We start from the raw sequence: 26164 nt of genomic DNA, 5'->3' as shown, positions 1-26164 counted from the left end.
TCAATAAAAAAACTTTTTATCTTTTTTTCACAACTCCATTATTATGGGGAGTTGTTCAAGTAGTATACCAAATCACAGTATCTGCAACATTGCCATACATTATCGCTGTGTACATTTAATCTCATGTATCTTTTGACCATTTAACATTTTACAAAATTCATTTCTTAACCTGGATCTTCAAGGTGCTTACATCTATCATAGAGCCAAGCAGCTTAGTCCGTAATAAAACCCATGCTTACTTTCATACCACACACAAACCATACCCGACATGTTTCATCCCTTCCATACTTACACTAATCACTAGGAAATTCTTCAGGGGTAATAATTTACACAACATTCAATTAAATGTACAATCATAATAGTCTTCTTGTAGACTTAATCTCTTGTGGGAAACCGTTTTCAAAAGGATTCCATCACACTTTTCTTTAGGGTCCAACCTTCACAATGGATAAGCTTCAATTAACTGTCTTCTTTTTGTGTGTCTTCTTTATAGGGTCCTTCTGATTATAAATTCAACTTCCAAGGCCCTCTAGTAGTGGAGTTGCATGGCTCTCAGGCGGATGTAAATCACTACGATCACTGGGAGGCGTTTCTAATTTAGTAGTTTAACGGATTCCTGTTTTATCTCATCCTTGGCTTATAACGTGCAGCACTTCTTTAAAATCAGTCTTCTTCCATTGTCCCAGGGAAAAACACAGCTCAGTATAGTGTGTTCTTTACATCGGATGTCTTTGCCGCCTTGTCTGGAGTTTGGACGGCTGCTCTCATCAAGCTGCCCACCACTCTGTCTATCGGGTCACACTCCTTTCTCCGGTTGTCGGCCGTTTCCCTGCCATGTGAAGGAGCAACAGGCTCTGTATTTGGTGTCAGCATAAGAGGTCCTTCTGCAGCGCCTTCTTCATGGTCACACTGAAGACCTCCTGCTCCTATGGATTGAACGTTTAAGTAGAGAAGGTGGATTGTTTAGTTACTGCTATCAGTTGTGGAGCATGGTCATTATCAAGGCCAACCTTCAAGACAGAGACCATGGGCTTCTCTTTCTTGCCAAGGTGGAGAGCATCCAAGAAGATACTTCACTGCTTGAATGTTGATGGCCCTCAGGGGCCGGTGTCTCTACCCATGTGGAAATGGGAACTTTTTGCTTCACTGCAGTTTACTTCTCAGTGTTTTTTCTTCTTACAGTGGATTATAAACATGACCACTAGCTCCTGCACAGCCTCTTTGGGATGTATAGACTAATATGAACAGCACTCCAAGGTGTCACGCTCTTTGCAGAGGGCACCAAAGTATCACTGGTGTGGGTCCGAAACTGACGTGTTCCTGACGCACACCCTTGCATGTCCTAAAGACGACTGGGGAGGCGACATGAAGTTTTAAATTCAAAAAGTGACTGCTCCATGAAAAATTGGTTTCATCACAGAAAAAAGAAGCTGAGGTAGCAGGGAGCAAATGGTGCAAAGGAGCCTTGAATGTCAAGGCTGCAGTGCTGTGCGCAATCATTTAGTGACTGTTGAAAGCATTGCAGAACAGCATGCCTGAAGATTTCACTTCACTGCACCCAAGTAACAAAAGGGCTGGATTCTGAGATCTGTGTGCAGCCTATATAGACAGATAAGAATTCCGACAGAACAGATTCTGACCTTCAGGATGCTGAGGTCAACATATTGTAAAATGTTGAAAATGTATTTTCCCATGCCTATTGCAAAAGGGATAATGGAATTGGAGAGGACACTTCGAATCGACACGCCAGCATAGTGGTTGGAATATCTCCCGATGTATGAAGTTTGTCTAGTTGTACCAATAACAGTGCCCTGACGTTTCTATTGTTGAGTCCATTGGGCCAACTGTAGTTTTACCAGCAGTTGCCTTGGAACAACTAATACATGTGTTGGCAATCTAATTACTCAATCACCAACTGGAGGATGATCGCTAGATTGTTTTCAATTGGTCCTCTCACATTTGCTTAAAGAAATTTCAATCTGATAAAGATGTGTGCCGAAAGGTTGTCATTGGCTCCAATGAAATATATCACAGCACATAACTGACCCACAGGCTCATCGGTAGTTGGGGTATTTTGATTACAAGAGTGATAGCACAGTGGTCAGAACCCATCTTAGTGTGAAATGTCTTCTTTCTTGACATGCAAGAGGAGAGCTCTCTGCAAAAACCATCGATATATATAAAACGCTTAGGTATGTTACCGTACTTAGCTGATGCAATTCATCAGTGTTAAGTTGCCCTCTGCTGTCCAAATGGCAAAGTGCACTGCTGTGTGCCCTTCCACTTCAACAACAGCTATCATCTTAACAAACAGAATGAGCACAGTTCTACGCGGTCACCTTCACCTTCCACTATCGCAAACATTCGGAATGAATCTAAGTTACTTCTTTCCACCCCCACTTATCTTCACACAGAGCACAGCAGTTGCAGTGTCAATAAACAGTTAATTACAGGCTCACTGTTGCAGTCTCTAAAGAACGAAATGATACATGACAAATGCCTCCTCATGAGCTAAAACTGAAAGTAGGTACTGTAATTATGCTACTACGCAATCTTATGCCATCACGGGGACTCTGCAATGGAACAAGGTTGACAAAGCATCTACAAAGACACATAATAGAGGACTGTGTAATCCATGGAATTTAGATACTGTTATTATACGGTGCATACCTCTCATTCCATCTGATACAAATATGCCTTTAAAATTCAAAAGAAGACAGTTATCTATATGTTTAGACTTTCAGTGACCATTAATAAGTCACAGGGACCTACACCCTCTTTCTGGCAGTGATCAGTGGTAATTCCAATATTTAAGAAGGGGGACAAAGGTGACCCTATGAATTACTGACCGATATTGACATTTAAGATATGCTAGCATGGCGTATTTCACACCGTGAACGGCTAATAGATCTATACTCTTTCAAATACTGTCTCAAGGGGAGAAGAATGTGTAGTTCTTAGCTGAAGGGTAACAGGAGATCCTAGTACTGACTGGACATAATATAATTGTTTCAATGCTTTGGCCAATGGCCAAAGGTTTTCTGTATTGCCGTGGGATTTGTCTATTTTGGAGACTACAGAGGATAAATTGCAATTCCAGCAATAATCCTTTAAGGAAAGGCCAGGCCTCACGAATGGCGATAAATTATGAAAATTATGTGCAATCTTAATTTGGGTCACACATGTTCAGGAAAGTGAACGTATGACCCGGCTTGCACAAGAGACTACAATGTATCTCATTAGCTAATCGGAACAAGTTACTTACCTGTAACTGTTGTTCTCCAGCATGGGTCTGGCATGGATTCACATGCTCATGAAGATTCCCTTTCGTCAGGCTGGGAATCCTCGGGAAAGAAAAAAATCGGTTTCAGTTTCGTTTCTGAACTATCCTTCTCCTAATAACCAATCACTGGTCTCTGGGTCATACTGCCCCCAGCCACTGACTGCCCTCTACCTAAGCCCCTCCTCTGGCAGACATCCTCAGATTTGGTAGCACGTAAAGTGGCAGTAGGACCAAGTGAAGAGCCGCAGAGGGGTAGGAGGGAGGGTTTGCATGTGAATCCATGCCATACCCATGCTGGAGAACAACAGTTACAGGTAAATAACTTGTTCCTACTCCATCATGGGGTCTGGCATGGATTCACATGCTCATGAATGCATAGCAGTACACACATGCACAACCACGGGAGGTGGCAAGGCTCAACATTAAGCATTTCATCAACTCAACATTAAGCATCTCTTACCTCCTCACCAGGCCCACCTTCAGGCTAACAGGTTGCGCAGCACTGATTGGCCGACTCTGGACTCCTCCCTGGAATCACGGTCGACGCAGTAGAATCTCGTGAAGGTGTGCATCAACCTCCACGTAGCAGCCCTGCAGATGTCCAGCAGGGGCACACCAGATAGGAATGCCTTGGTAGCAGCGATCGCTCTGGTTGAATCAGCTATCAGACAGCCGGGCAACGGTCGGTTTGCCAACCGGTGACCATGCATGATGCAGCCGGAGAGCCCATCTGGAAATGGAAGCCTTTCAGAGGGCCTTCCCTTGGTTCACAGGTGCAAAGTTCACAAACAGCTGTGATGTCTTCCAAAAACTCTTCATGCGGTCCACGTAGAACTTCAGCGCTCTAGCTACATCCAGCGAGTGAAAAGTCCACTCGGCCGGCAACAAAGGCGATGGGAAGAAAACAGGCGACACCAAGGGCTTGTTGAGATGGAAGTCCAACGGCACCTTGGGCATGAAGGAGGGGTGCGTCCTCAGCACCACCATTGTCTTGTGGAAAGTCATGTATGGAGGCTTGCAGGAGAAAGGGCCTGGATCTCTCCCACTGATGGCCACAAGAAATGCTGTTTTCCACGACAGGAACTTCAATGGTGCCGAATGCAGAGGCTCGAATGGCGGCCCCATGAGCCTGGTCAGCACCACGTGGAGCTCCCACGCCTGGGCTGGAGCCTTCACCGGCAGGAACGATCGGAACTGTGCCTTCATGAACTCCTTCACCAGGCGATGGGACCACAGAGATGAGCGCCCCGGAGTTCTGGTATAGCGGGAGATAGCCGCCAGATGGATCTTTATGGAGGCATGGGCCAGCCCCGCCTTGGCCAGCGATAATAAGTACGGCAGCACTTGAGGGGCCGGAATCCGCAGAGGGTTAATCTTCTGTGCCCGGCACCAGACAGAAAACCTCTTCTGTTTGTGTCCATAGCACTTGAGAGTTGAGGACGCCCTGGCCTTTGCAAGCACCTCCTTGCAGTCCTTCGGGCTATCGTACCCTCCAAACTCTAGTGCTGCAGAAGCCAGGCCTGCAAGTTCAGCAACCCCGGGTCGTGGTGGAGGATGGCGCATCCTTCTCTGGAGAGGAGATCCACGTCCATCGGCAGTTTGACTAGGGGGGGGGGGGGGGCACTGACATGTCCAGAAGGTCCGGGAACCAGATCTGTCTCGGCCACGCCGTTGTGACGAGGATCATCCTGCCCCGGGGCCGTCTGAGTTGGTTGATGATTCGCTGCACCAACGGCGGCAACGCATACAGGTACAGGCCGTCCCAGGGGAATGAGAAGGCATTGCCCATGCTCCCCGGCTGGAGCAACCTGCTGGCCAACCTCCGGCACTTGGTGTTCGTGGCCGTCGCGAATAGGTCGATCTGGGGATTGCCCGATCGTTGGAATAGCAGATCCACTTGATCCTGCCGCAGTTCCCATTCGTGGCACGAGCGCAGCTGAGTGAGTAGGCGATGGTGTTCTTTATTCCTGTCAGGTGGAAGGGTACCAAAAACATCCCTTGGGCGACGGCCCTGTGCCATAGATCCTGGGCCTCCTTGGATAGGGCTGGGGATCTGGTGCCTCCCTGCTTCGGGATGTAGAACATCGTGGTGGTGTTGGCAGTGAAGATCCTCACCACTTTGCCCTTGAGGGATGGAAAGAATGACCTGAGGGCCCAGAACACGGCTCGGAGCTCCAGGACGTTGATGTGTAGTGACCTCTCCTCTGGGAGCCAAAGGCCTCTTGCGTGGAGATCCCCATCCCTCCAGGGAGGCATCCGTCGTCACCGTCTCCTGATGGGCCGGGGTCTGGAAATCCATACCTGCCGCCAGATGCGCACGGGTGCCCCACCACCAGATCGCTTGGCGGAAGGTCTCGTTGTGCGAGATCCTGTCTTCGAAGCTGCCCGCCGCTTGCATCCAACGGGCGTCAAGGAACTCCTGCAGCAGATGCATCTGCAGCCTGCACAGGCGCACGAGGTAGATGCACGAGAACATCATGCCGAGAAGGGTCTTGATGTACCTCACCCTGGCCACGTCCACGGTCGACAGCCGTTGCACCTTGCCTAGGATGGCCTTCCTCCTTTCCTCCGACGGAGAGGCCAATCGCGCCACTGTGTCGAGCCTGGCTCCCAGGTACAGTGTGACTTGCGACGGAACCAAGTGGGATTTCGCGAAGTTGATGGAAAATCCCAGATCAGTGAGCAGTTGGACGGTCTTCGCTTTGTGCTCGACGGCGAGTTCTCTTGTCTTTGCTCGGATGAGCTATTCGTCCAGTTGTGGTAGACGTGGATCCCCTGCAGGCGCACCCACGCCGCCACTGGTGCTAGGCACTTGGTGAATACCCTGGGTGCCGTCTTCAATCCGAAAGGAAGGGCCTTGAACTGGTAGTGCCACCCTTGGACTACGAATCTGAGAAACTTTCGATGTCCTTTTAGAATGGGGATGTGGAAGTAGGCATCCTCCAAGTCCAGCAACGATAGGAAGTCGCCTTCCTCCAGCTGCCCCAGCATGTGCTGGAGGGTGACCATCCAGAACTTCTGAGACTTGATGTATCGTGGGTACACTCGGAGCCCTGGAGCCTCTTTGGGACAAGCTTGATGGCTCCTTTCTTCAGCTTTGCCCTTACTTCCAGCAGCAGATGAGGGACGTGGTTTTCCTTCCTGGCCATGGGTGGAATGCGGGGGCACTTCTTTTGAAATTCCAGGGTGTGCCCGCGGGCCAGGGCATCCAGCACCCAACGGTCGGTGGAGATGGACTCTCACGCTGACAAACTTTGCTAGCTGGCCTCCCACCGGGGTGCTCAGGTGGGGGCCCGTCGCTACGGCCGGTTCAGTCCTGCTTGGTAGCCTTGCCGCCTTCGCCTCCTTGGCGACGACGAGATCCTCCTGACTTGCTGCGTCCTCTGTAGGCCTCCTGCGACGAGGAGCGGGCCGCCTGGAGGTACGTCGAAGAGCCGCCGCCGAATCCTTTGGAGACACCTTGCTTGCCTCTGGAGTTCCGAAAGGGCAGCCGTCGTTGCTGCAAAACTCCCAAGGCCGAGCCGTCTCCGTGTCGGCCTTGATGGCCTGCAGTGACTCGTCCACTGTCTTGCCGAACAGGTTGTTCCCGTCGAAAGGCATGGCCAAAACTCTGGTTTGCACGTCCTGGCGGAAATCGGTTGCCTTGAGCCAACCACGCCGGCGAAGGCAAACACTGTTGCCCATCTGGCAGAAACCGGTGTCAGCAATGTCCGTGGCCACCGTTATGGCGTGGTCCGACGCCACCTCGCCTTCCTGCAGGATCTCAAGGGCCTCAGCCCCCTTGTCGTTCGGAAGGAAATTCAGCAGAGGAGCGATCTTAAACCACAGCTCCCTGTCGTGGCGGGTCACAATCGCAAGGGCGTTGGCTGCTTTAATCGTTGTCGCCGCCGACGAGACGACCTGTCGTCCCATAGCGTGGAGTTTCTTCCCCGGGGGGGAAGTCGAAGTTGAAGCCGTTGCCCCCGCTGCTTTCTTCTTGGCTGCCTCCGAGACGACCGAATCCGGGGTCGGCTGCGCCCTAAGGCACATTGGGGCGGAATATGGGATCCGGTACTTCTTCTCGTACCGGTCTCTCTTGTCAGGAGTCGTGGACAGGTTCTTCAGGAGCGACAGCCCCTCGTCCCAAATGTCGTCAAGTAACGGGACCAAGAGGACCGTCTTCCTCTTGGCCTCATGCCGTTGATAGAGAAAACCTTCCTTCTTCTGTTCTTCGGGAAAGAGCTGGAAGAGCTCGGATGCCCTGGCGATCATGGCGTGGAAGGAGCCAATTTCGTCGGGCGGGGAGGCCCGAGGAAGTGGTGATGGAAGGCCCATCCCATCGTCACCACCGTCGTCATCCCTGTTCTCGTGTCATCCCTCGGATCAGGGGAAGGAGATGAAGGCTGTGAGGGCCGCGAAGGCTGGAAAGGCGGGGGGGGTGAACTCTCCTCCACTTGCTTGGAGGGCTTCCCGACAGTCCAGGCTCCGCTGGATCGTCCGTTGGGGGTAAGGGCAACCTTGTCCTTATCTCCGTACACAAGGCCTGGATCGCCATCAAGATTGCTCCCCAGTTGTCCTGTGGCCCAGGTACCGGCTGCGACGGGCGCAACGGTTGGGGAGTGGAATCCTCCACCTCCACGGGATCCTCGTTGGCACCACCATCGCTTTCTTCGTCCGCCTCGACGGGATCCCTCCAGTGGGACCGGACCTCCTCGAACCTCTTGTTCAGGATCTTGACGACTCCAGCCAGCTCCTCTTCAGAGGCTGTATCCGTGTCCGTGATGGCCACCGGGCCCCCCCTCTTTTTCCACCAAGGTTCTCACGGGGGTCTTATCGATGGGTTGAAAAGAGGATTCCCTCCGCAGTGGCAGGGAAACTCTGGGCCCCCAGGTCGCCTCCACTGGGGTAGCCTCCACAGGCTTCGCCAGGGCTGCCACGACTCCCTCAATAGAGGCCTTAGCCGGGTGAATCAAGGCCTTCACGACTTTGGACGCGCTTGAGGGCTCCCCCTCGGCTGTCTCTGGCGGGATCGACCGGGACTTCTCCCGAAGCTTACCCAGGTTCTCCGATTTACTCTTCCCTGAGCCAGAGCGTTGGCTCGTGGTTGATGGCGTCGGTGAAAGTGCGCCCTGCCTGGCAGCCAAGGAGCCTGACCGATCAGCTCTCCCAGTGCCCGCTGACTCGCGGTGCTTTGCCTTTTGTTGGGCCCCCGTCGCCAGAGTGCCCTCAAAGGTCTTAGAAGACCGCTCGGACTTCTTCTTCTCACCTACCGCTGGGCTCTGCCCTTCCAGCCAGTTGGTGAGGCGGATACGCCGATCCTTCATAGTCCGCTCCGACATGTCCTTGCAAAACGCACAGTCCTTCTCCACGTGCGTTTTGTCTTCGTGAAGGAAGTAGAGGCATCTAGAATGCTTGTCCTCCTTGAAGACATTCTGCAATCTGCATCCAGGGCAGCTCCTGAACAGCTTGGATCTGGGCGTCGTGTTTCCTTTGTCCTGGGCCATGTCCACGCGGGGTAGGCCTCAAAGATCTTCTGGAATCCTCCAAGAAGCGGAACTCGACAAACACTTTGCCCTTGAGGGGCGTAGAAAATTCAGAAACGGGTGCCCGTTGATCGGAAGTAGAAATGGCAGAGCTTGAGGCTCAATTGACCGAAAAAATTTGATCAAACTCTTTGAAAAATCGCAAAATGCAGTAAAAGCTCGAGAGCTATAGCACGAGGACTCCCAACACTTGAACGTGCGGTAAAAATCTGAGGATGTCTGCCAGAGGAGGGGCTTAGGTAGAGGGCAGTCATTGGCTGGGGGCAGTATGACACAGAGACCAGCGATTGGTTATTAGGAGAAAGACAGTTCAGAAACGAAACTGAAACTGATTTTTTCTTTACTGAGGATTCCCAGGCGGACGACGGGGAATATTCATGAGCATGTGAATCCATGCCAGACCCCATGCTGGAGAATCATTAGTATTTGTGGTACTCAAAAGAAGACCAATGCGAACAATAATTACATATTTACATTTTACGGGTTGAGATAGGCCACTACCATTCACCCATCTTTGTCACCTTTTTGATGGTCTGAATGCAAGAAATACATCTGGTGATGGAAAACAACAGTTTAGAATCTTTGATATCAGCAAGTATCTTTTGCCGTTTATCTCACCCATTAAAGCCTGTTATGTTCGAAGATATACATTAAACTACACATGGCGTCTGCTAGTTTTGCGATTTAAAAATGCTCCATAAACAATCCTCAACCTGCCAGTGTAACTGGAAAGATAAATGACTAATAATAGCACCATGTTATACCTCTGACCCGGCAAAAGCCTTTGTGCTTTTTTCCAAAATATGCTGCCATTCACTCGTCTTGGGCTGTAGAGGTAGAAGACCCAGTAGCATCTAAATACCATGGGAACTACTCAATCAAGCCACTGAAAAAAGCTATGGGACTTTTCCAAATCATAAGTGTTAAGCATGTATTTCTCACCCACTACACATTGAGTATATTTGGCAGAGTTTCACAGTTAGGGCTAGAGTCCCATGTATAGTCCCAATTTCGCTCACACAACCCTAATATGTGAAAAGAGAAGAGAGGACTGAGTAAAATTAAATCTCAATGGAGGACGGGTGTCAAGAATTATTCTGCTATGGCCTCAACTATTTCTCTTTTGTGATTCAATCTTCTTTTCCACATCATCAGGGATGTAGTTCTGCATTTTGTGAGATTCTAGAACGGTCTGGGATATCAATGTGGATCGTCTTTAAGACAACCATGGCCCGGCGGGGCTCTGTCAAGGTGTGCAAGCAGGCCCTTGCCTAATGCACAGGATTCACATTTGGACCCTTAGTCCCACTTGCTGGGTTGTTTATATATAAAACATCTTTCACAACTCAGCCTACAGCCTAGGGGCTTGTCGAGAAGCTCTGGAACACCAAGACAGCTGTACATGTGTATATTTTCAGATCCCTGCTCTGGCATATATATCCCACTTCTAATGCAAAGTGTACCAAGATCCTATTACTTAATTACCGCTTTGGCAAAAGTGTTCGCTGGGCTCTGTTGATGGGAATAGTTTTTTACCTTTGGCATCTCAATTTAAAATGCATGCCAACATTATTTTAACACTTTAATGGTGGTTGCACATTCATCCTCTTCTTCTACTCCCACTATGGGGAGGTTGTTCAAGTGCTATTCATTAACTTTAAGTGCCTCTGCATCAGCCTAGCAGGGGCGGAGTCAGCCTCGAAATGTAGGGAGCGCTGTATGGCAGTTCTGAAAACATTTAGTGAGACGGGACATTAAACCTATTTAGCTATTGACCTGTCCCCTCTTCCAAACGGCCAGGAGGCTGAGTAGATATTACACCATCCTTTGGCCCATTATATGCATCTTTTCCCCCAACTCGCCAGAGGCGTATTCAGGATTGTTTAACAAGTGGTGCCTGAAGCTAATGTAGGGCCCAGACTAAGAAGAGGCCGCAGCAGGAAGGGGGCTTGTTTGCTCCAGCCAAACATGCAGAAGTGACCAAACGTAGTGGGGGCAGGGTGTGTGTGTGTGTGTGGTGGCAGCCATTGAAGGGGGAGGTTTTTGTTTCAATAATGGGTTAAAATGGTGCATTTTACAGTACACTTTCTGTGATAAATTAAGTAAAACGCGACACACTATACAATCAGTTTTGTAGGGTAAGACCTAAAGTCCATTTATTACATGCCAAGTCACCACCACTACATGCCAGTACTCTGCAAGTGTAACAAACCTGTTCATATTGATTGTGCCCACACATGTCAATTCTGATGCACCTACGTTTGAATTGTCCATAATGCCAGTAATGACACTATAACAAAACATGTGTATGATGACTCTGCCAATATGTGCCAGTATCCCCATGTACGAACCTACTCCTCTTGGGCTTTGCCTTAATAGCATTAAAACAAATATAAAAAAGCCATGCCACAGTAAACAAAATAAAAACGTTCCTTGCTTGCCTAAATTCCCCCTTCCTCCTATAAGAACTCTCATCATGCTGTATTTGCTCAGTGGGTTGAGCGCTATCTGAGTGTGATTCTCAGGTTCAAATCTCCACAATGCAAACTCAGCCTTTCATCCATTCCGATATCGATAAATTAGCAACTTCGGCTGGGGGATAATTGTATATCCCCCTTTTCCAAGACACTGTTATCTGTACAGTGTCTTGGAAAAAGCGATACATAAATAACACATCATTACACAAATCCCCCACACAAGAACACTTATGTTGAAATCATGTTGTTTTTGCCCTGGAACGCCAGTAAAAAATGTAATGCCACAGTTAAGAAAATATTGCCCTATGGGCTGCACAAATGCCAGCCTCTCCCTACCCCACCCCCATATAAGAACACTTATGTTGCCTTTGACAGTAACACTGGTAAACAAAATGCCAAGCCACAGTAAGGGAACATGCCCCCCACCCCGCCCCAATGTAACAACACTCATGTTGGCTTTGCCTTAATGCAAGTACAACATTCCATGCCACAATAGGAACCAGTCAGTCTCACTGTAGTACCCTCTCCCGGCTCCAACCCCACCTTCACATAATAAAACTCAAGTTGGCTTTGCCCCAAAACGGTAGTAAAACATGCCATGCGCCTGCCAAAAAAATGTCATTCTTCAATGCCCCTTCCAGGGTCTCAGCCTCGCATACACGCACATACCATGCACACACACACATACATATGCACACGCATACACACACATTCACCCACCAGTCATGCCCCGATGCAGTTTATTCACAAGAGCATCGAGATAATGTACACTATTCTCATTCACCTGCACAGTCGCACCCATGTACACATTCAGATTGCATTCATTCCTATGCCGCAATTACAGACACTCCCTCGCATACAAACATGCGCCCATTTACACACTCCTTCGTATGCGTGCACACATACATTCATACATGCATGAAATCCACGCATACACACAAACACTTATTTTAGTAAATGCTCATTATTGGTGCCATGCCATGGGCCATGTAAAAGCTGAGCCCATTTAGTTAGGGGGGGGGGGTGGTCTACTGATATCTCCAGGGCAGGCTTTTGTCCTCTGCCTCTACGTTTGCTGCTACACAGTCACGACAGTGACTCTTCTCTCACCTCAGTCAGCAGTGTATTTGCTTACTTCTGAAGTTTCAAACTAATTAAATACACCGCTCTCCGAGGTGAGTAATGTGACAGGTTCTTGCCCTCTGAGCCTGGGTGTCACAGTTGAGTGAGACCTGCTGCCTCAAAGTAGGAGGGCTTTAGCCTTCCCAAGTCCATGCCTGGCGCCGCCCATGCAGCCTAGCCACTAAACATAGAAAATGCATGGCCTTCTTGGTTTCTTGAGTTATCTAATTTTTTTCCCCAGATCTTGTAACATATTGATTTATTGGCCAACAAGTCAGGAGTTGGCATAAAGCAGTTTTTTTCCAAAGTAAGTTGGTCAAGAGTGGCTTTTTGGGACGTTGAAAAGTCACTTGAGCTGAGTTCATGGCTGCCAGAAGTTATGAAGTATCTAATACCATATCAGCCCTTTCCAGTCAAGCCTAATTATCTGCTATGGCGTGGACTTTCCCACGACCATTCCATAGGGGTTTTTGGTAGTAGTGCTGCCAGTTGGGGTTCATACTGTCTACCAATAAAATAGTTGTATTAGCCGTTGGTTCATAAAGTCAGTTTAAATTTACAAATAGCAGTGTTTATCTTGTAAATTCCATCAAGCACATTTTATTTTTGTCAGCTGGTGCCTTGGGCCAAAGAAGCCAGCTGCTGCCCTTCTCAAGACCCTTCTTTGTGAGCTCTTCCACCTCTCGCCTCCAGTAGACAACCAATGTGTGATCAGCCTCTCCACAGATCTACGTTTTCACACAGGGACGTGGGCAGAAGGGAATTCTTCAAGTGTTCCCTACTAAGGAGCTCAGAGAGTGCAGTGTGTAACAGATTCAAATAGAAACACATTGCTGGCAAACACAATCCCAAACCTGGTGGTGAATTCTAAATGTGGATCTTAACAGTTTGCCACAGTCCTGTTTTACCCATTGAAGTTGTAAAAACAGATTACAAACTTGTCAATCAGTTTATCTTTCATTCTTCCTCCAATTCATATATTCGGCTTTATGCTTGTATGGTTTGTTCATAATCACATTATAATCCTAACACAGACACAGGTTTTGCACCTGAAGTTGCTGCTTAAGTTAATTCCTAAATGAAATAGAGAAAGAAATTCTTAATAAAGCCTATGTACATATTGTATTAACCCATATACAATTCTTTTTTTAATAGTGCTAAAATTCTGACATCATTACATATTTCCCTTGAAGCTTTTTGTTTTGTTTTGTATTATTTTAACGATCAAAAACCAGTGACCAGTTTTGAATCTGTTATTTATACTGAGTATTAATTCTAGGTTTCTAATTGCTTACCGGTGACACCGGTCATCTTGACCATTTATTAGGTCTGCTTTGCACACTAGAGACCGCAGACCTATACTCATTACCGAGGACCTTATTATATACGAGAGAGCTCTTAATCCTGGAAGGGATTGAGATAAAAAACCTACTAAACAGGAGTGTGAAATGCTTTGGATTCCTAGCGGGGAAACATTTTGCTTATAGACACACGCACAGGGAGTAGGCACGATACCCAGCCAGAAACCAGTGTGTCACTCCTTCTTGCCCTGATGGACCTTCCTACCCTTCCCACGGTGCACCAGCAGCCTGTCTCTTGGCATCACTCCTCAGAGGCTCCAGACTATGCCCGTCTCCTGTTCTTGGGCCAGGAGCCCCCTCTATAGTATGGTCAATGTTTTGAGCTAGACCTTGCAGAGGGCCCCGAGCTTCCCTGGCATCCTTTGTCTCACAAGGAGGTAAAGCACAAGCACAAACTGTCCTGACTGATTTTCATAGATGCAGATATCTATACTGCCCAAATATCCTTCCATTGCTTCCCAAAAGACCTTCAGGGCATGTAGCAGAGCCTACTTTGGGCCCAGATATAGAGTATTGGTTCTGGTTATTCTTTACTTCTAGACGGAGGGGATAATCCATAAGCTGCTAAGCAATTTGCGGAGGCACCAGGTTTATTTTTCAAACTCGGGTCAGGGATGATTAAAACTGCAATTGTTTAAATACATTTTTCAAGAAAATGCAAGGTAAAAAATCAACATACAAACAGTGATACAAGTCTTCATGTAGCATCAAGTCCAACAGGTTTAGAAATTCAGGTGACAAACAATTTAAAACAGAGGAGAATAATATTAATAGAGGGGTCTCATATTTTATGACATATTTGGATACCCACGTAATGCACATTTCGACTACTGCATGCATCGTTATAGCACTGAAAGAAAATCAGCTCTGGCTCACCTTCTTGGACTTGTAGCTCCATGAGGTTACAAGGAGGCGTGTGCAATAGCTTTTGGTAGTTTTGTGCACTTTGGTCAAATAACTGAACAAGAAGAGCGCAGGATTTCTCGTATTCACACCGGCTTACTGTGCACAGTTGTTCGAGCTGCTGAAATACAGTAGCCGTATCGTCAAGTGGGTCATCTAAACCATCTCTGAAATGCATGCAAATAGTCATCAGCTTCAAAATATAACATGTTTATAATATTAATGTGCTTTGCTATTACTACTGAAATGCTTTATGGGACCTGCTGTCACTTAAAACCAAAACATGGTATGATACACTTAAAAAATAAAAATAAAACAAGTGCACATACCTGTTATTTCAACAATAAGCAATGCCACCAGCAAGAAGGAAAAAAGGACTTGGGAAGGTAAATCACATTCTTGGTCATGGGACAACAAACAGTTGTGGTAAATCGGAATGAGGAGACAGACAAGGTGGCAAGTTGGGTTGAGCATTTCTCTATTTGAACACTGAAAACCTAAGCTGTCCCTAAGTTTCTCGGCCCTACGCTAGAGGAAAGTAAAGTAGTCTAAAAGAGTGTTTGTTAGGATGTCATACAAGATAATCAAAGTCAGCTGCCCAGAAACTTATTTATTGGACATTTGTATGTCACCTATACACAAGTATATCCCCAGCGGATTCCTGCTGCTACCCCTGCAAACGGAATAAGAGCTTGACTTTAACAAAAACACAATGGGGGCCCTTGCTCACCACAGGAATGGGTGCTGGTTTCTGACCCCCACTGTTCGGTTCCTTTATCAGAATACAGGCTCCTTGCCACGTTGCACAGTTCCAGAAAAAGGTATCAAATGTCTCTTCCACCTTCACGTTCCTGGGGTGCGTCTCAGTCTTTAGTTAGTCTCTTTCTCCATGGGTACCAGGGACTTTATTTATTTATTGTATTTGTAAAGCGAACTACAGCCCAAGGGCATCGAGGCGCTGTTGAAAGAAGAGGTCTTAGTTACAGGAATATGTGGGCATGCTCGTGGGTTACAAGGAGCATGACCTACGCATACTAAAACAGAGGGCAGGCACATGGAGATGTTGAGCGATTAGAAATAAAATTAATACAGCAGCAAGTTTACATTAAATGGGTGATGGGTTACAAAAGAGGGCGAGACAATCGTCCAAGGGGCCGGGTTATACAAACAGCCATGTTTTAATGGCTTTCCTGAAAGCAGTGTGTGAGTCAATGCTTCTTAGGTGGGTTGGTAGGGAGTTCCATTGTGAGGCAGCAATGAACGGGAAGCTGGAACCTCCTGCGCGGGCTCTCAAGGTTTTAGGAACAATGGCCATGTTGGAGTAGGCAGCTCTTGTAGGTCTGTCCGAGTGGGATCTAACCAATCTCTGGGAGAGATACCGAGGCGCTGTGTTGTTGAGACATTTGTGAGTGATGGCGAGGGTTTTGAAAGTGATGCGTTCTGTAATAACGTAAGGAGGCGTGTGGGGGGTTTGAGATCGTGATTTATTGGCAGCAGAAAACCCCAGACCCAGCCAGCTCCAACGGGTCCTCCACCAACCGTCCCCCACAGAACCTGGAACCCCGGACGCAAATAAGGAGCTGACTTCACGGCCAGAAGGTTCCAGAACATAGAACAACATTGGAACACTTCTTCCCCCTCTAACAGCAACAACTAAGAGAACTAAACAGCAAAAGAAAATTGGAAACAAGAACTAAGTACACACAAGCTACACACAAGCGCACCACATCCATACACTACGCCCCCACCCACACTGCTAAGACACACTAGACACCACACAGGGAAACGATGAACGACTCACGACACGTTCAACACGTAGTCCTTGAACTTAACCGGCATCCTCCTTTCACGCACCGGATGCCCACCATCACCCACCAATGTTTCCCCCTCATTCACCTCCTGCAACTCTTCCACCACCTCCAGATCACTGCCACTCCTTTCACACTCGGTATGCATCCCCTGCAAAACACTGGCAATGCCATTGTAGCTCTCTTCCCCAATACATCCGAAATCATCCACTACATTTCTTTCGCCACCAACAACACCCAGTCCTTCTGCCTAATCCCTCCTATTATCCTTGTCCTTCCCCACAACCACAACACGCCTTTTGCTCCATCTGGAACCATTCTCCATTCTCACATACCCCCGACCCACCTTAACCACACGCCGGGGATCCATGTACATGCTAGCCCCTTTGGGCACATGTCTGGGGTTTTTGATCTGCACGTGGTCTCCCACCGACACATGAAGAGACCTCCTACCAGCACTCTCCTTCTAGGCCTTCTCCTGCCTCAGGCGGACCCTTGATAAAATCTCTTGCATGTCCACCTCCGACCGCGCGCCACCACCCTCAACTTAGAGCCAGGTTTCCTGCCCCTCATTAATTCAAACGGTGAACACCCAGTGACAGAAGATGGCGTATACCTATAGGCCTTGAGAGCTTCTGCCAGAACCTCCACCGAAGCCAAACCGTTGGACACCGCTAATTGCACTGCACCCTTCACAAAACGATTCATTCTTTCGACTAAACCGTTGGCAGATGGATTAAATAATGCAGTCCTCTGATGTCATGTTCCCAACCTCCTCATGAACTCCTGCATATATCTGGAGACGAATTGTACCCCATTGTCAGTAACAATGCCAGCGGGAATACCCTCCCTGTCAAATACCTTATTCAGGAACGCCACCATTTTTTCCGTAGTCACACTTTCCAATGCAGCCACCTCCACCCACCTAGAGGTATAATCGACCAAAACCACCAAGAACCTGAGATCGTCTACTAACACATCCATTGGCCCCATGATGTCAACAGCCACTTTGGACCATACCTCACCCGGAACCTCCACAGGACAAAGGGGTTGTGCTCTAGGCACCTTACTCTTATCACTAACAGCGCACGGAGCGCACTCCTTCACCGCCAACTCCACCTCACTATCCATCCCAGGCCACCAATAATCTTCTCTCATTCTCCTCTTGGTTAGTGACCTGCCCAGGTGCCCCTCATGGGCCAGATATACCAATCTACCCCGCAGACTCACAGGAGGCACCAACCTCGGGCTTCTAGAAACACCCCAAGGGCCCTCAGATAACTCACCCCACACATGACCATAATCCTTCACCAACTCCTTGTCCAAACTACCACGCCTCAATGCATTCTTGATCTTTGTTAACATGTAATCCCCAGCACATTCCCTGTCCCATTCCCCCTTCTCAATAGCAGGAAACACTGCCGCGACCACAACACATTCCTCCTCCTCAACCTCATGCCTCACTTCCCCCGCACACGCCGCACTGGACAACCGCGATCAACAATCGGCAACAGCATTTCTTAATGTACTTCTCCTTGAAATTGTACTCCTCCATGTCAACCATCCACCTCGATATGCGGGGAGAGACATTGGACAAACCCTTAGTGTTCAACACATGCACAAGGGGTTTGTGATCAGTTCGCAAGACGTACGGAACACCCCACAAGAATGTACGGAAATGCTTTGCCCACACCGGAGCCAAAGCCTCCCTCTCAATCACTGCATACCTCTGCTCGGCCTCCCTCAGTGCCCTTGAAGCAAATGCAATGGGATGATACCCTCCATCATCCCACTACTCCAACACAGCACCAATACCCACCTCACTAGCATCCATCGTCAACACTGTTCTGTTTTAGGTGCAAAAGAGCCTAAGAAAGGTGCATGATCCACCTCCTCCTTCAACCCTTCAAATTCCATCTGGCAACCCTCTGACCACACATAATGCACACCCTTCTTAAGCAAGGCCCTCATGTTCACTGTCTTTTCAGCATACTAGGCAATGAATCTATTATAGTACTCTGTCAGGCCCCTGAAGGACCTAAGCTGTTCCTTATTAATGGGAGCTGGGGCCTCCCTCATCACCGGGACCAGGCCTTCCCTAGGATGTACACCACTCATTTAATGTCAGCCCCAGATATGTCACACTTGGAACACACACGTGGCACTTAGCCCACTTCACTGTCAAACCACTCTGAAACAGGATCTCCATCGCTTTCAATACTCTACGATTGTGTTCTCCACGGTATTTCCCCCATACCAAGAGGTGATCTTGGAAATATTCCACTCCGGCCACTCCCTCAAACAGTTTCTGCATCAACCTCTGGAACACGACGGATGCCGAAGCCAGACCAAAGGGCATCCAACGGAAACGCTAAGCACCAAAGGGTGTCACAAAGGAGGGCAACAGTCGCGACTCCTCATGCAACTCTATTTGATGGTAGGCTGAGGACAGGTCAAAAGTGGAGAAACATGTGGCCTTCCCTACATATGCTAACAATTCACTTATGTTGGGTAAAGGGTGCCTATCCACCCATATGTTGGCGTTTAGGTCTCTTAAATCCACACACATCCTAAGGCCCCTGTCGGCCTTGCGGGCCAACACCACCGGGGCTAACCATTAAGAGCTCTGCACCTATTCAATTATACCAGAAACTAAAAGCTTCTCTAGCTCCTCCTTGAGTGACTCTCGGGCCAACACGGGCACTCTCCTCACCTTGTGCACACATGGCACCGCACCCCTCTTCAGTACAATTTTGTGGGCAAACCCCTTTAACTTTCCCAACTCAGTTGAGAATACGGTGGGAAAAGTTTCCTTGAGGTACTCAGCAGTCACCACCCCTTCCTTTATTGTCTCTCCCTCGCTACTCACACACAGAATAGGGATAGACTTCCCCGGGCATACCTCAATTACGAGAGCGGCCCGTTTGTCCCATCCCAAAGCAGGGTGTCTCCCTGATGTGCAACATACAATTTTCCTCGGGTGACACGCCCCTCAAATTCAATCATGACCCATTCATAGCCCAACACCTTGATGGGGGAACGCCCATAAGCACAGGGATTTATGTCTGACGGTAAAAGAGAGGATCCTTGTGGTAACTCTCCCAATACAACTCTGGGGAAATCATTGTATAGGGGGACCCTGTGTCCATCATTAACTGTTTCATCACTCAATTCACTGATACTGTTGCCCACGGCCCCTTTTTCCTCTTCAGGGGCGCACTCAAAATAAACATCCTCTCCTGCGCACACTCACCCCCAAAACCATAGGCCTCTTCCCCCACATAGCCCATAAATGTCACATCATCGCCAATATCCGGCTCCACCATCTTAATAGTCTGCTTATTGTCCATGGTACTATGACACACTCAAGCAACATGTCCTTTCCCTCTACAATTTCTGCACTCTGCTTTGTTTGCGGGACATTCCCTTGATCCCGTGGAATGACCTCGCCACCCACACCTCCTGCAGGCATCCATCTGGTTGAATGCTCCCTTGCCATCTTTCGTGCTCTCCTTGTACTCCCATTGCCTCCTTCTTAGGCGCTATGGCATGTACTGCCTCATACTTGTCTGTCATTTCCTGGACACTCTTCTTGGATTCCTCGATAGCCCTCGCTATCTCAATCACTTTGTCCAGGGGATGGTCCTTCTCAATCCAGGGTCTTTCCCTCACTCTAGAGTCATTAGTTCTCATCATTATCTGATCGCGAATATATTCGTCCAATACGCCTGTGAACTTGCAAGATGAGATGAGCGTAGGCAGTAATGTTGGCATAAATTCCCTCGCCAACAGCCTGGACCCGGGAAAAGAAATTATATCTTTCCAGTACCACATTTGTCCTCTTGCCAAAACGTGCTTCCAGCTTCTTCAAGGCAGTCTCATACGCACTTATAGTACTTGCCCCCTCGCCCCCTTCACCATCGCCATCCCTGTGCACTCTAACATCTTCGCCAGGTAAATGCCCGAATACTCTCAGGCCTTCAGTACCTAAACAGTTCAATAGTGCTTCTTCCTTATCATCATCATTGTACCTAGCACCGCCTGCTGCCCGCAGGTAGACCTTGAATGTGTCCACCCACAGACATGGCACTGGGGGATCACCCGGGCTGGGCAAAAAGGCCGGGGGTGGGCGTGCATTACTTTGCTGCATGCCGGTGTGCAAGTGAGGTCCACAAAACTGTCTACCAAGGCCTGAAATGTCAAATGCTGAGAAACAACTGTTGCCTGATGTGTTGCTTCATGACTGGGACTGAGACACGGACACAGCCTGTGGTACAACCTTCAACACTCCTCGAACAAATGTGCACGCCCAGGTCCTTCTGTTTATACCTAGGCAGTCTTTGTTCCACTGTTCACGAGGGTCCCGGGCTGGGCTATAGGACTATAATGTAACACTCCCTCTGCATCGGTCAGTGCTTGATGGCAGTAGAGGATGGTTGCTGGGCGACCACTAGCACTGGGATTACAGCAGACCTTCTGCAAACCCCTCCCACAGGAAGTCTATGCCCGGAAATAGTGACCAGCCGGGTAGAGGTCCCAAGGTAGCAGGGGCGGCCCGCCTCTTACCTGGGTAGTCTGTCTGACGCCAGAGATCACGGGCATCCGCTCGGTCTTCGGTGGGGCGGCGGGGGCGTGCGTTGCGGCCGGCGTGCTTCTGGGCCGCCCCTCCTATGCTCGGCAGTGAACGGTAGGGCCTTTCATCACCGTTGTACGCCTGCCGCCCACGCCAGGAACTGCCGGGTCACACAATCCTCTCCCTGAAGATGCACACGTGTGAGTGTTTATGGGGTCCACTGCCACGATGAAGAAAAAGCCTTGTCGTCACTGTAATAACGTAAGGAGGCGTGTGGGGGGTTGAGTTAATGATTTATTGGCAGCAGAACGGGTCCTCCACCAACCATCCCCCACAGAATCTGGAACCCTGGACGCGGATAAACAGCTGATGCCACATCCAGGGTTCCAGAACATAGCACAACATTACAACACGTTCCTTAATGGGGAGCCAATGGACTAGTCTTCTGGTGGCAGAGATGTGTTCCTTCATTGAGATGCCTGTGGCCGCCCGGAGGGCATTGTTCGGAATGGTTTGAAGTTTTTTGACGTTCTTTGCAGCAGTGCCAACTAGGAGGGCATTACAGTAGTCTAATCAGCAGCTGATTATCGCTCTGGTAATGGTGAGACAGTTCTGTTTGGACAAAAAGAGCCTGGCTGCTTCGATCCGTTTTGAATGGTAGGCCCCGGTAGATGCAATCACATTTACTTGTCTGCTCATGGTGAGGTTTGAGTCTAGGAAGATCCCTAAGGTTTTCACTGCCTGGGAGACAAGAGTGTTATCAATGGTGAAAGCCTTGTAGTTATAGTTCAGTTTTCTTAAGGTAGCCGGGGAGCCAATGAGTAGCAGTTCCGTTTTCTCCCCATTCAGGCACAGACAGTTTTCTGCCATCCAGGTTTGAATTTTGGCGCATATGGAGTTGTAACGCTCACCTGGCTCCCATGGAGGCGCTGGTCTGGGTTGCTGTGGCCTCTTCAAGCGTGATGCGCAGAATTCGGACCACCGATTGAACAGGACCCCCAAATCTTGCTTGTCTGGCCCGTAGGAATATCCTTCTGCAGATGAGAAAGGGGATTAACTGTCTGCTGAATAATGTGCTTGCTCCCCCCTTTCCCCTTTCGTTCTCCTCTGACTTCCTCCAAAACCCCCGGTTTAAGCTCACCTTATGGTTTGGAAGGATGAACTCTCCATCCTGCTTCTGGTGCAGGGGCGCGCGTTCGTCCAGTTACTTCACTGGTTTTCAGAATGGCGCTGGCAAATCCACTTGACTTTACTGAGCGATACGCCGTAAGTATGAAGATGCAAAACTTCAAGTGTGAGCCTCCTTTTATGTTGTCTTTTTCTGTCCTTTATTTCAGGTGCAGAACAAAGGCGATGCGTTGAGGGGTTAAATTGCCGGGGTAAAATCAGGTGAGTTAGTGATGAGGGCGACCCCTCTAAATGTCTTTATAATTTCCCAGTAATGTCTTTTGTCCTTTCCCCATAGGGGCTGGGGTGCGGTACCTGCCAGAGATGTGGCGCCGACCCGAGATGTGGAATGGTTCACCAAGAATAGCCGGTAAGTAATATGGCTGAAAATTCGGCTTTCCTCTTGTGTTCCCTTGCTCACCTTTTGTCTCTTCTTCTCTCCCTTAGGTGCGGTGCAGAGATGTGGCGACCGGCACTGAGAGCCGCGATGGAGCCGGGCGGCGTCCCGGGAACAGGTGAGTGAAGCGCGGCGCTGCAGCGAGCAACGCGGTGCTTTTAAATGGAAGTCTTCCTTCAGGAATGCTGGCGTGAAGATTCCAGATGCAGGTAAGAAGGTTGAAATAGTTCTTGGTTTTCACCTTTCTCTTCTCTTATTCCCTTACAGATGTTCCAGGTTCCAGGTGGGCGTGGCTGGAGTCCAGGTGAAGGAGCAGACACGGTGAGCGTTCAGCTGCTGGGATGCAGAACAACGCGAAGCACGTGTGGCTGTCCGGGCGTGGCTTAAATAGCCTTGGAAGAAGTTCCAGGTGAGTATTCTTCCACAGCCCCACCCAAGTAACAAAATAGTTCCTTCAGAAAAATAGTCCCTCCTAAGCCTCATTTGGCTTGGTTCTTCATGCAGCATGGTCTGCATCAGGTGAGTGTGCAGCATGGTCTGCTTCAGGTAAGTGCACCAAACACTTCCCCTTATGAGCCTGGCGCCTATGGCGCCAGGACTGATGTCCAACATGAGCCTATAAAGGGCCGCTGGGTTTTTACCCGGGGGCGTGATGCCTGCTCCCGGGGGTGCTGGGCCTGGCCTGGTGCTCCAGGGGTAGGCATCATGACAAGAGTTTAGATTTTCATTGTCAAATACATAGTCTCCTGTGAGGGGAATGAGCACTTGCGTGTCATCCGCATAATTGATGTATGTTATGCCTAGCTCATCAAGGTATTTGAATAGGGGCTTCATGAAGACGTTGCACAGGGTCAGAGAAGTGCAGGAGACACCGCATTTGATAGTATCTGGGTTGCTGCACGCTTGTTCTGTAAAATCTTTCATGATTCTGTCCTGGAGGAAGAAAACAATCCAGGAAGTGGCATTAGTGGAGAAGTTGGCAGAGGATGACGGGAGGTGGCAAAGTTTGCTGTGGTCCACCAGATCAAATGCAGCTAAGTCAAGTAAAAGGAGAAGTGCTAGTTTGCCAACATCCCTTAGGTCATCAATTTGAATTTTGAAGATCTAGGAGGGTGGTTTCTGCCCCGTGGCCCGGATGGAATCCTGATTGCTGTAGACCTAGGAGATGATTTGCTTCCAGGAAGTTTTGGCCCTGTCGGTAGGCTGATTTATCCAAATGTTTTAATAGAAAGGGCACTGCAGTGATGAGCCTGTAGTTCCCTGGGACAGTTGGGTCCAGTGTAGCTTTCTTCAATAGCGGGCGTACCCAAGCTTCTTTGAGGCATGCAGGAACAATACCAGAAGTGAAGGACGCATTGATAACCGCTGTGAGGAACGGGGCTAGAGTGCATGCACAGCCTTTGATGATTTGTGCCGGACAGGCGTCCCCTTTACAGTTAGATGGTTTTATTGATTTGAGGAGAGCAATGACCTCTTTTTCATCCACTTCCTTAAAGGAAAAGGAAGGGAATTCGTGGGTGGTTTCATATCGTAGGTCGGCCATTTGTTGGCTTAAGGCCTGTTCACGGGCGATGATTTTGATTTGAAGAAGGTTGAGTTTGTCAATCATGGCCGATTGGATAGAATTACACCAATCTATTTTTTGGGGATGGCTGGTGGCTCAGGCGCAGGTGATTCCAGCTCCCAAAAAATAGCCAAGATTTTTTTGGAACTTGATTTTGCATTGGCAATTCTTGTATTCAAAGAGTTACTCTTGGCCTTGATGATGGCCGCTTTGTACTCTTTGGTGATAATTTTGAAGGCTGCTTTGGAGGCTTCACAGGGTTTGGCAATTTTTATTGCGCATCTCGAGGAAATCTGCTGTGAACCATGTGTTCGTAAGATTGTTTCCACTTCGCTTTCTTGAGGGAAAATGTGGCAATGGCTTCTACCGCTTGGGTAATGATGGTGTTGTAGGCGGCGGCCAGGGTAGTAGGGTCATTGGAGAACGGTGCCTTGAAGACAGGTGATTGAAGAAATGGAATGAGCCGTTCCTTGGTGAGCTGCTTGGAACTCTTGCATAGCGCTGGGGGAAGTGGTTTAAATGAGCAAGGTGGCACTTTGTCAATGGTTAGTGTGAAACAAATGGCATGGTGGGCGGACCATGGAATCGGAGAAATAGTGGTGATATTCGGGGTACAGTATGGTGTGCGACCCAATCTACGGTACGACCTTTGATGTATGTGGGCGCTTTCACTGCTTGCAGGAATCCTAAGGAAGTTACTGCTTTGTTGATGGATGTGGCTTGGGTGTCAGAGAGGTCCTAGAGGACCAGGTTGAAGTCCCCTAACAGAGGACCTTTGAAGATTCCTTTAGGTTGTTAGATATGGCATGCAGGAGGGCGTCTTGGAAGTCCGCAGATGGGCCTGGTGGTCGTCAAACTAAGTGCAAGGTGATTGTACAGTTTGCAGAAGGGTTAACTTTGATGCTCAAGTAGTCACTGTTGGAGCCCTGGTCTCCGCCTGCCATTTTTCTGATGGAAAAGGACTCCTTTGCAATGAGGACGACCCCCACTCCTTTCTGGACGATGCCATCCTGCCTGAAGATGGTGTAGCCATGAGGGAGGGCCATTGAGAAGGCAGGACCAGAGGCTTCATGAAGCTATGTGTCGCTAATAAATAGTACGTCCAGGTTATGGCTCGTAACGAGGTTGTGAATGTCAAGGGCCTGAGCTGGGATTGAGCTGCATTGATGAGTGCACAAGTGAGAAGGAGTGCAGGGAAATTATTGTGAGTGGGGGTAGTAGTTGGCACAGTACTTGGCAGATTGGGGATGACCCCTGGATTAGGGACAGCATGGATGGCAGTAACGAGCACAGCAGCGGGCATAGCCTGAATGGCAGTCACAGGCACAATAGTAGGCATAGACTGAATGGCAAGAGTGGCAGTCACAGGCACAACAGTGGACATGGCATGAGTGGCAGTCACAGGCACAACATTGGGCAAAGCATGGGTGGCAGTCATAGGCACAACAGTGGGCACAGCATGGGTGGCCGTCACAGGCACAATAGTATGCATGGCATGAGTGGCAGTCACAGGCACAGTAGTTGGCATAGCCTGACTGGCATGAGTGGCGGGCACAGTAGTAGGCATAGCCTGAATGGCATGAGTGGCATTAACAGGCAAAACAGTGGGCACAGCATGAATAGCAGTCATAGGCACAACAGTGGGCACAGCATGGGTGGCCGTGGCTGGCACAATAGTAGGCATGGCATGAGTGGCAGGCACAGTAGTAGGCATAGCCTGAATGGCATGATTGGCAGTAACAGGCACAACATTGGGAACAGCATGGGTGGCAGTCACAGGCACAACACTGGGCATAGCATGAGTGGCCGACACGGGCACAACAGCAGGCATAATGAACTGGACCCATGCAGAACGCTGCTTAAGGTTCGAATGTCTGTGAGGGGGGATATTTTGGTAGCCTTGGTAATCATACCCTGTGGGTCCCAGCGCCTCCAATAATTAGCTGTAGCGTTGCTGCTAGTGCGGATGGGACTCGGAAATGGTGGA

The 26164-nt window shown here is 49.0% G+C and overlaps 1 protein-coding gene across 1 annotated transcript in view; it reads right to left on the bottom strand.

The window, feature by feature from the left end:
* RANBP17 (RAN binding protein 17) overlaps positions 1–26164 on the bottom strand; it is a 2111817-nt gene that overhangs the window by 1490748 nt on the left and 594905 nt on the right. Inside the window, exon 12 of the mRNA XM_069654335.1 lies at positions 14642–14835. Coding sequence (XP_069510436.1) covers positions 14642–14835 — 194 coding nt within the window. The remainder of the gene's footprint in view (positions 1–14641; positions 14836–26164) is intronic.

This window comes from Ambystoma mexicanum, chromosome 3q, assembly GCF_040938575.1.
Source record: "Ambystoma mexicanum isolate Mex_15411 chromosome 3q, UKY_AmexF1_1, whole genome shotgun sequence".
Lineage (NCBI taxonomy): Eukaryota > Metazoa > Chordata > Amphibia > Caudata > Ambystomatidae > Ambystoma > Ambystoma mexicanum.
This window is presented reverse-complemented; position numbering and strand designations above follow the sequence as displayed.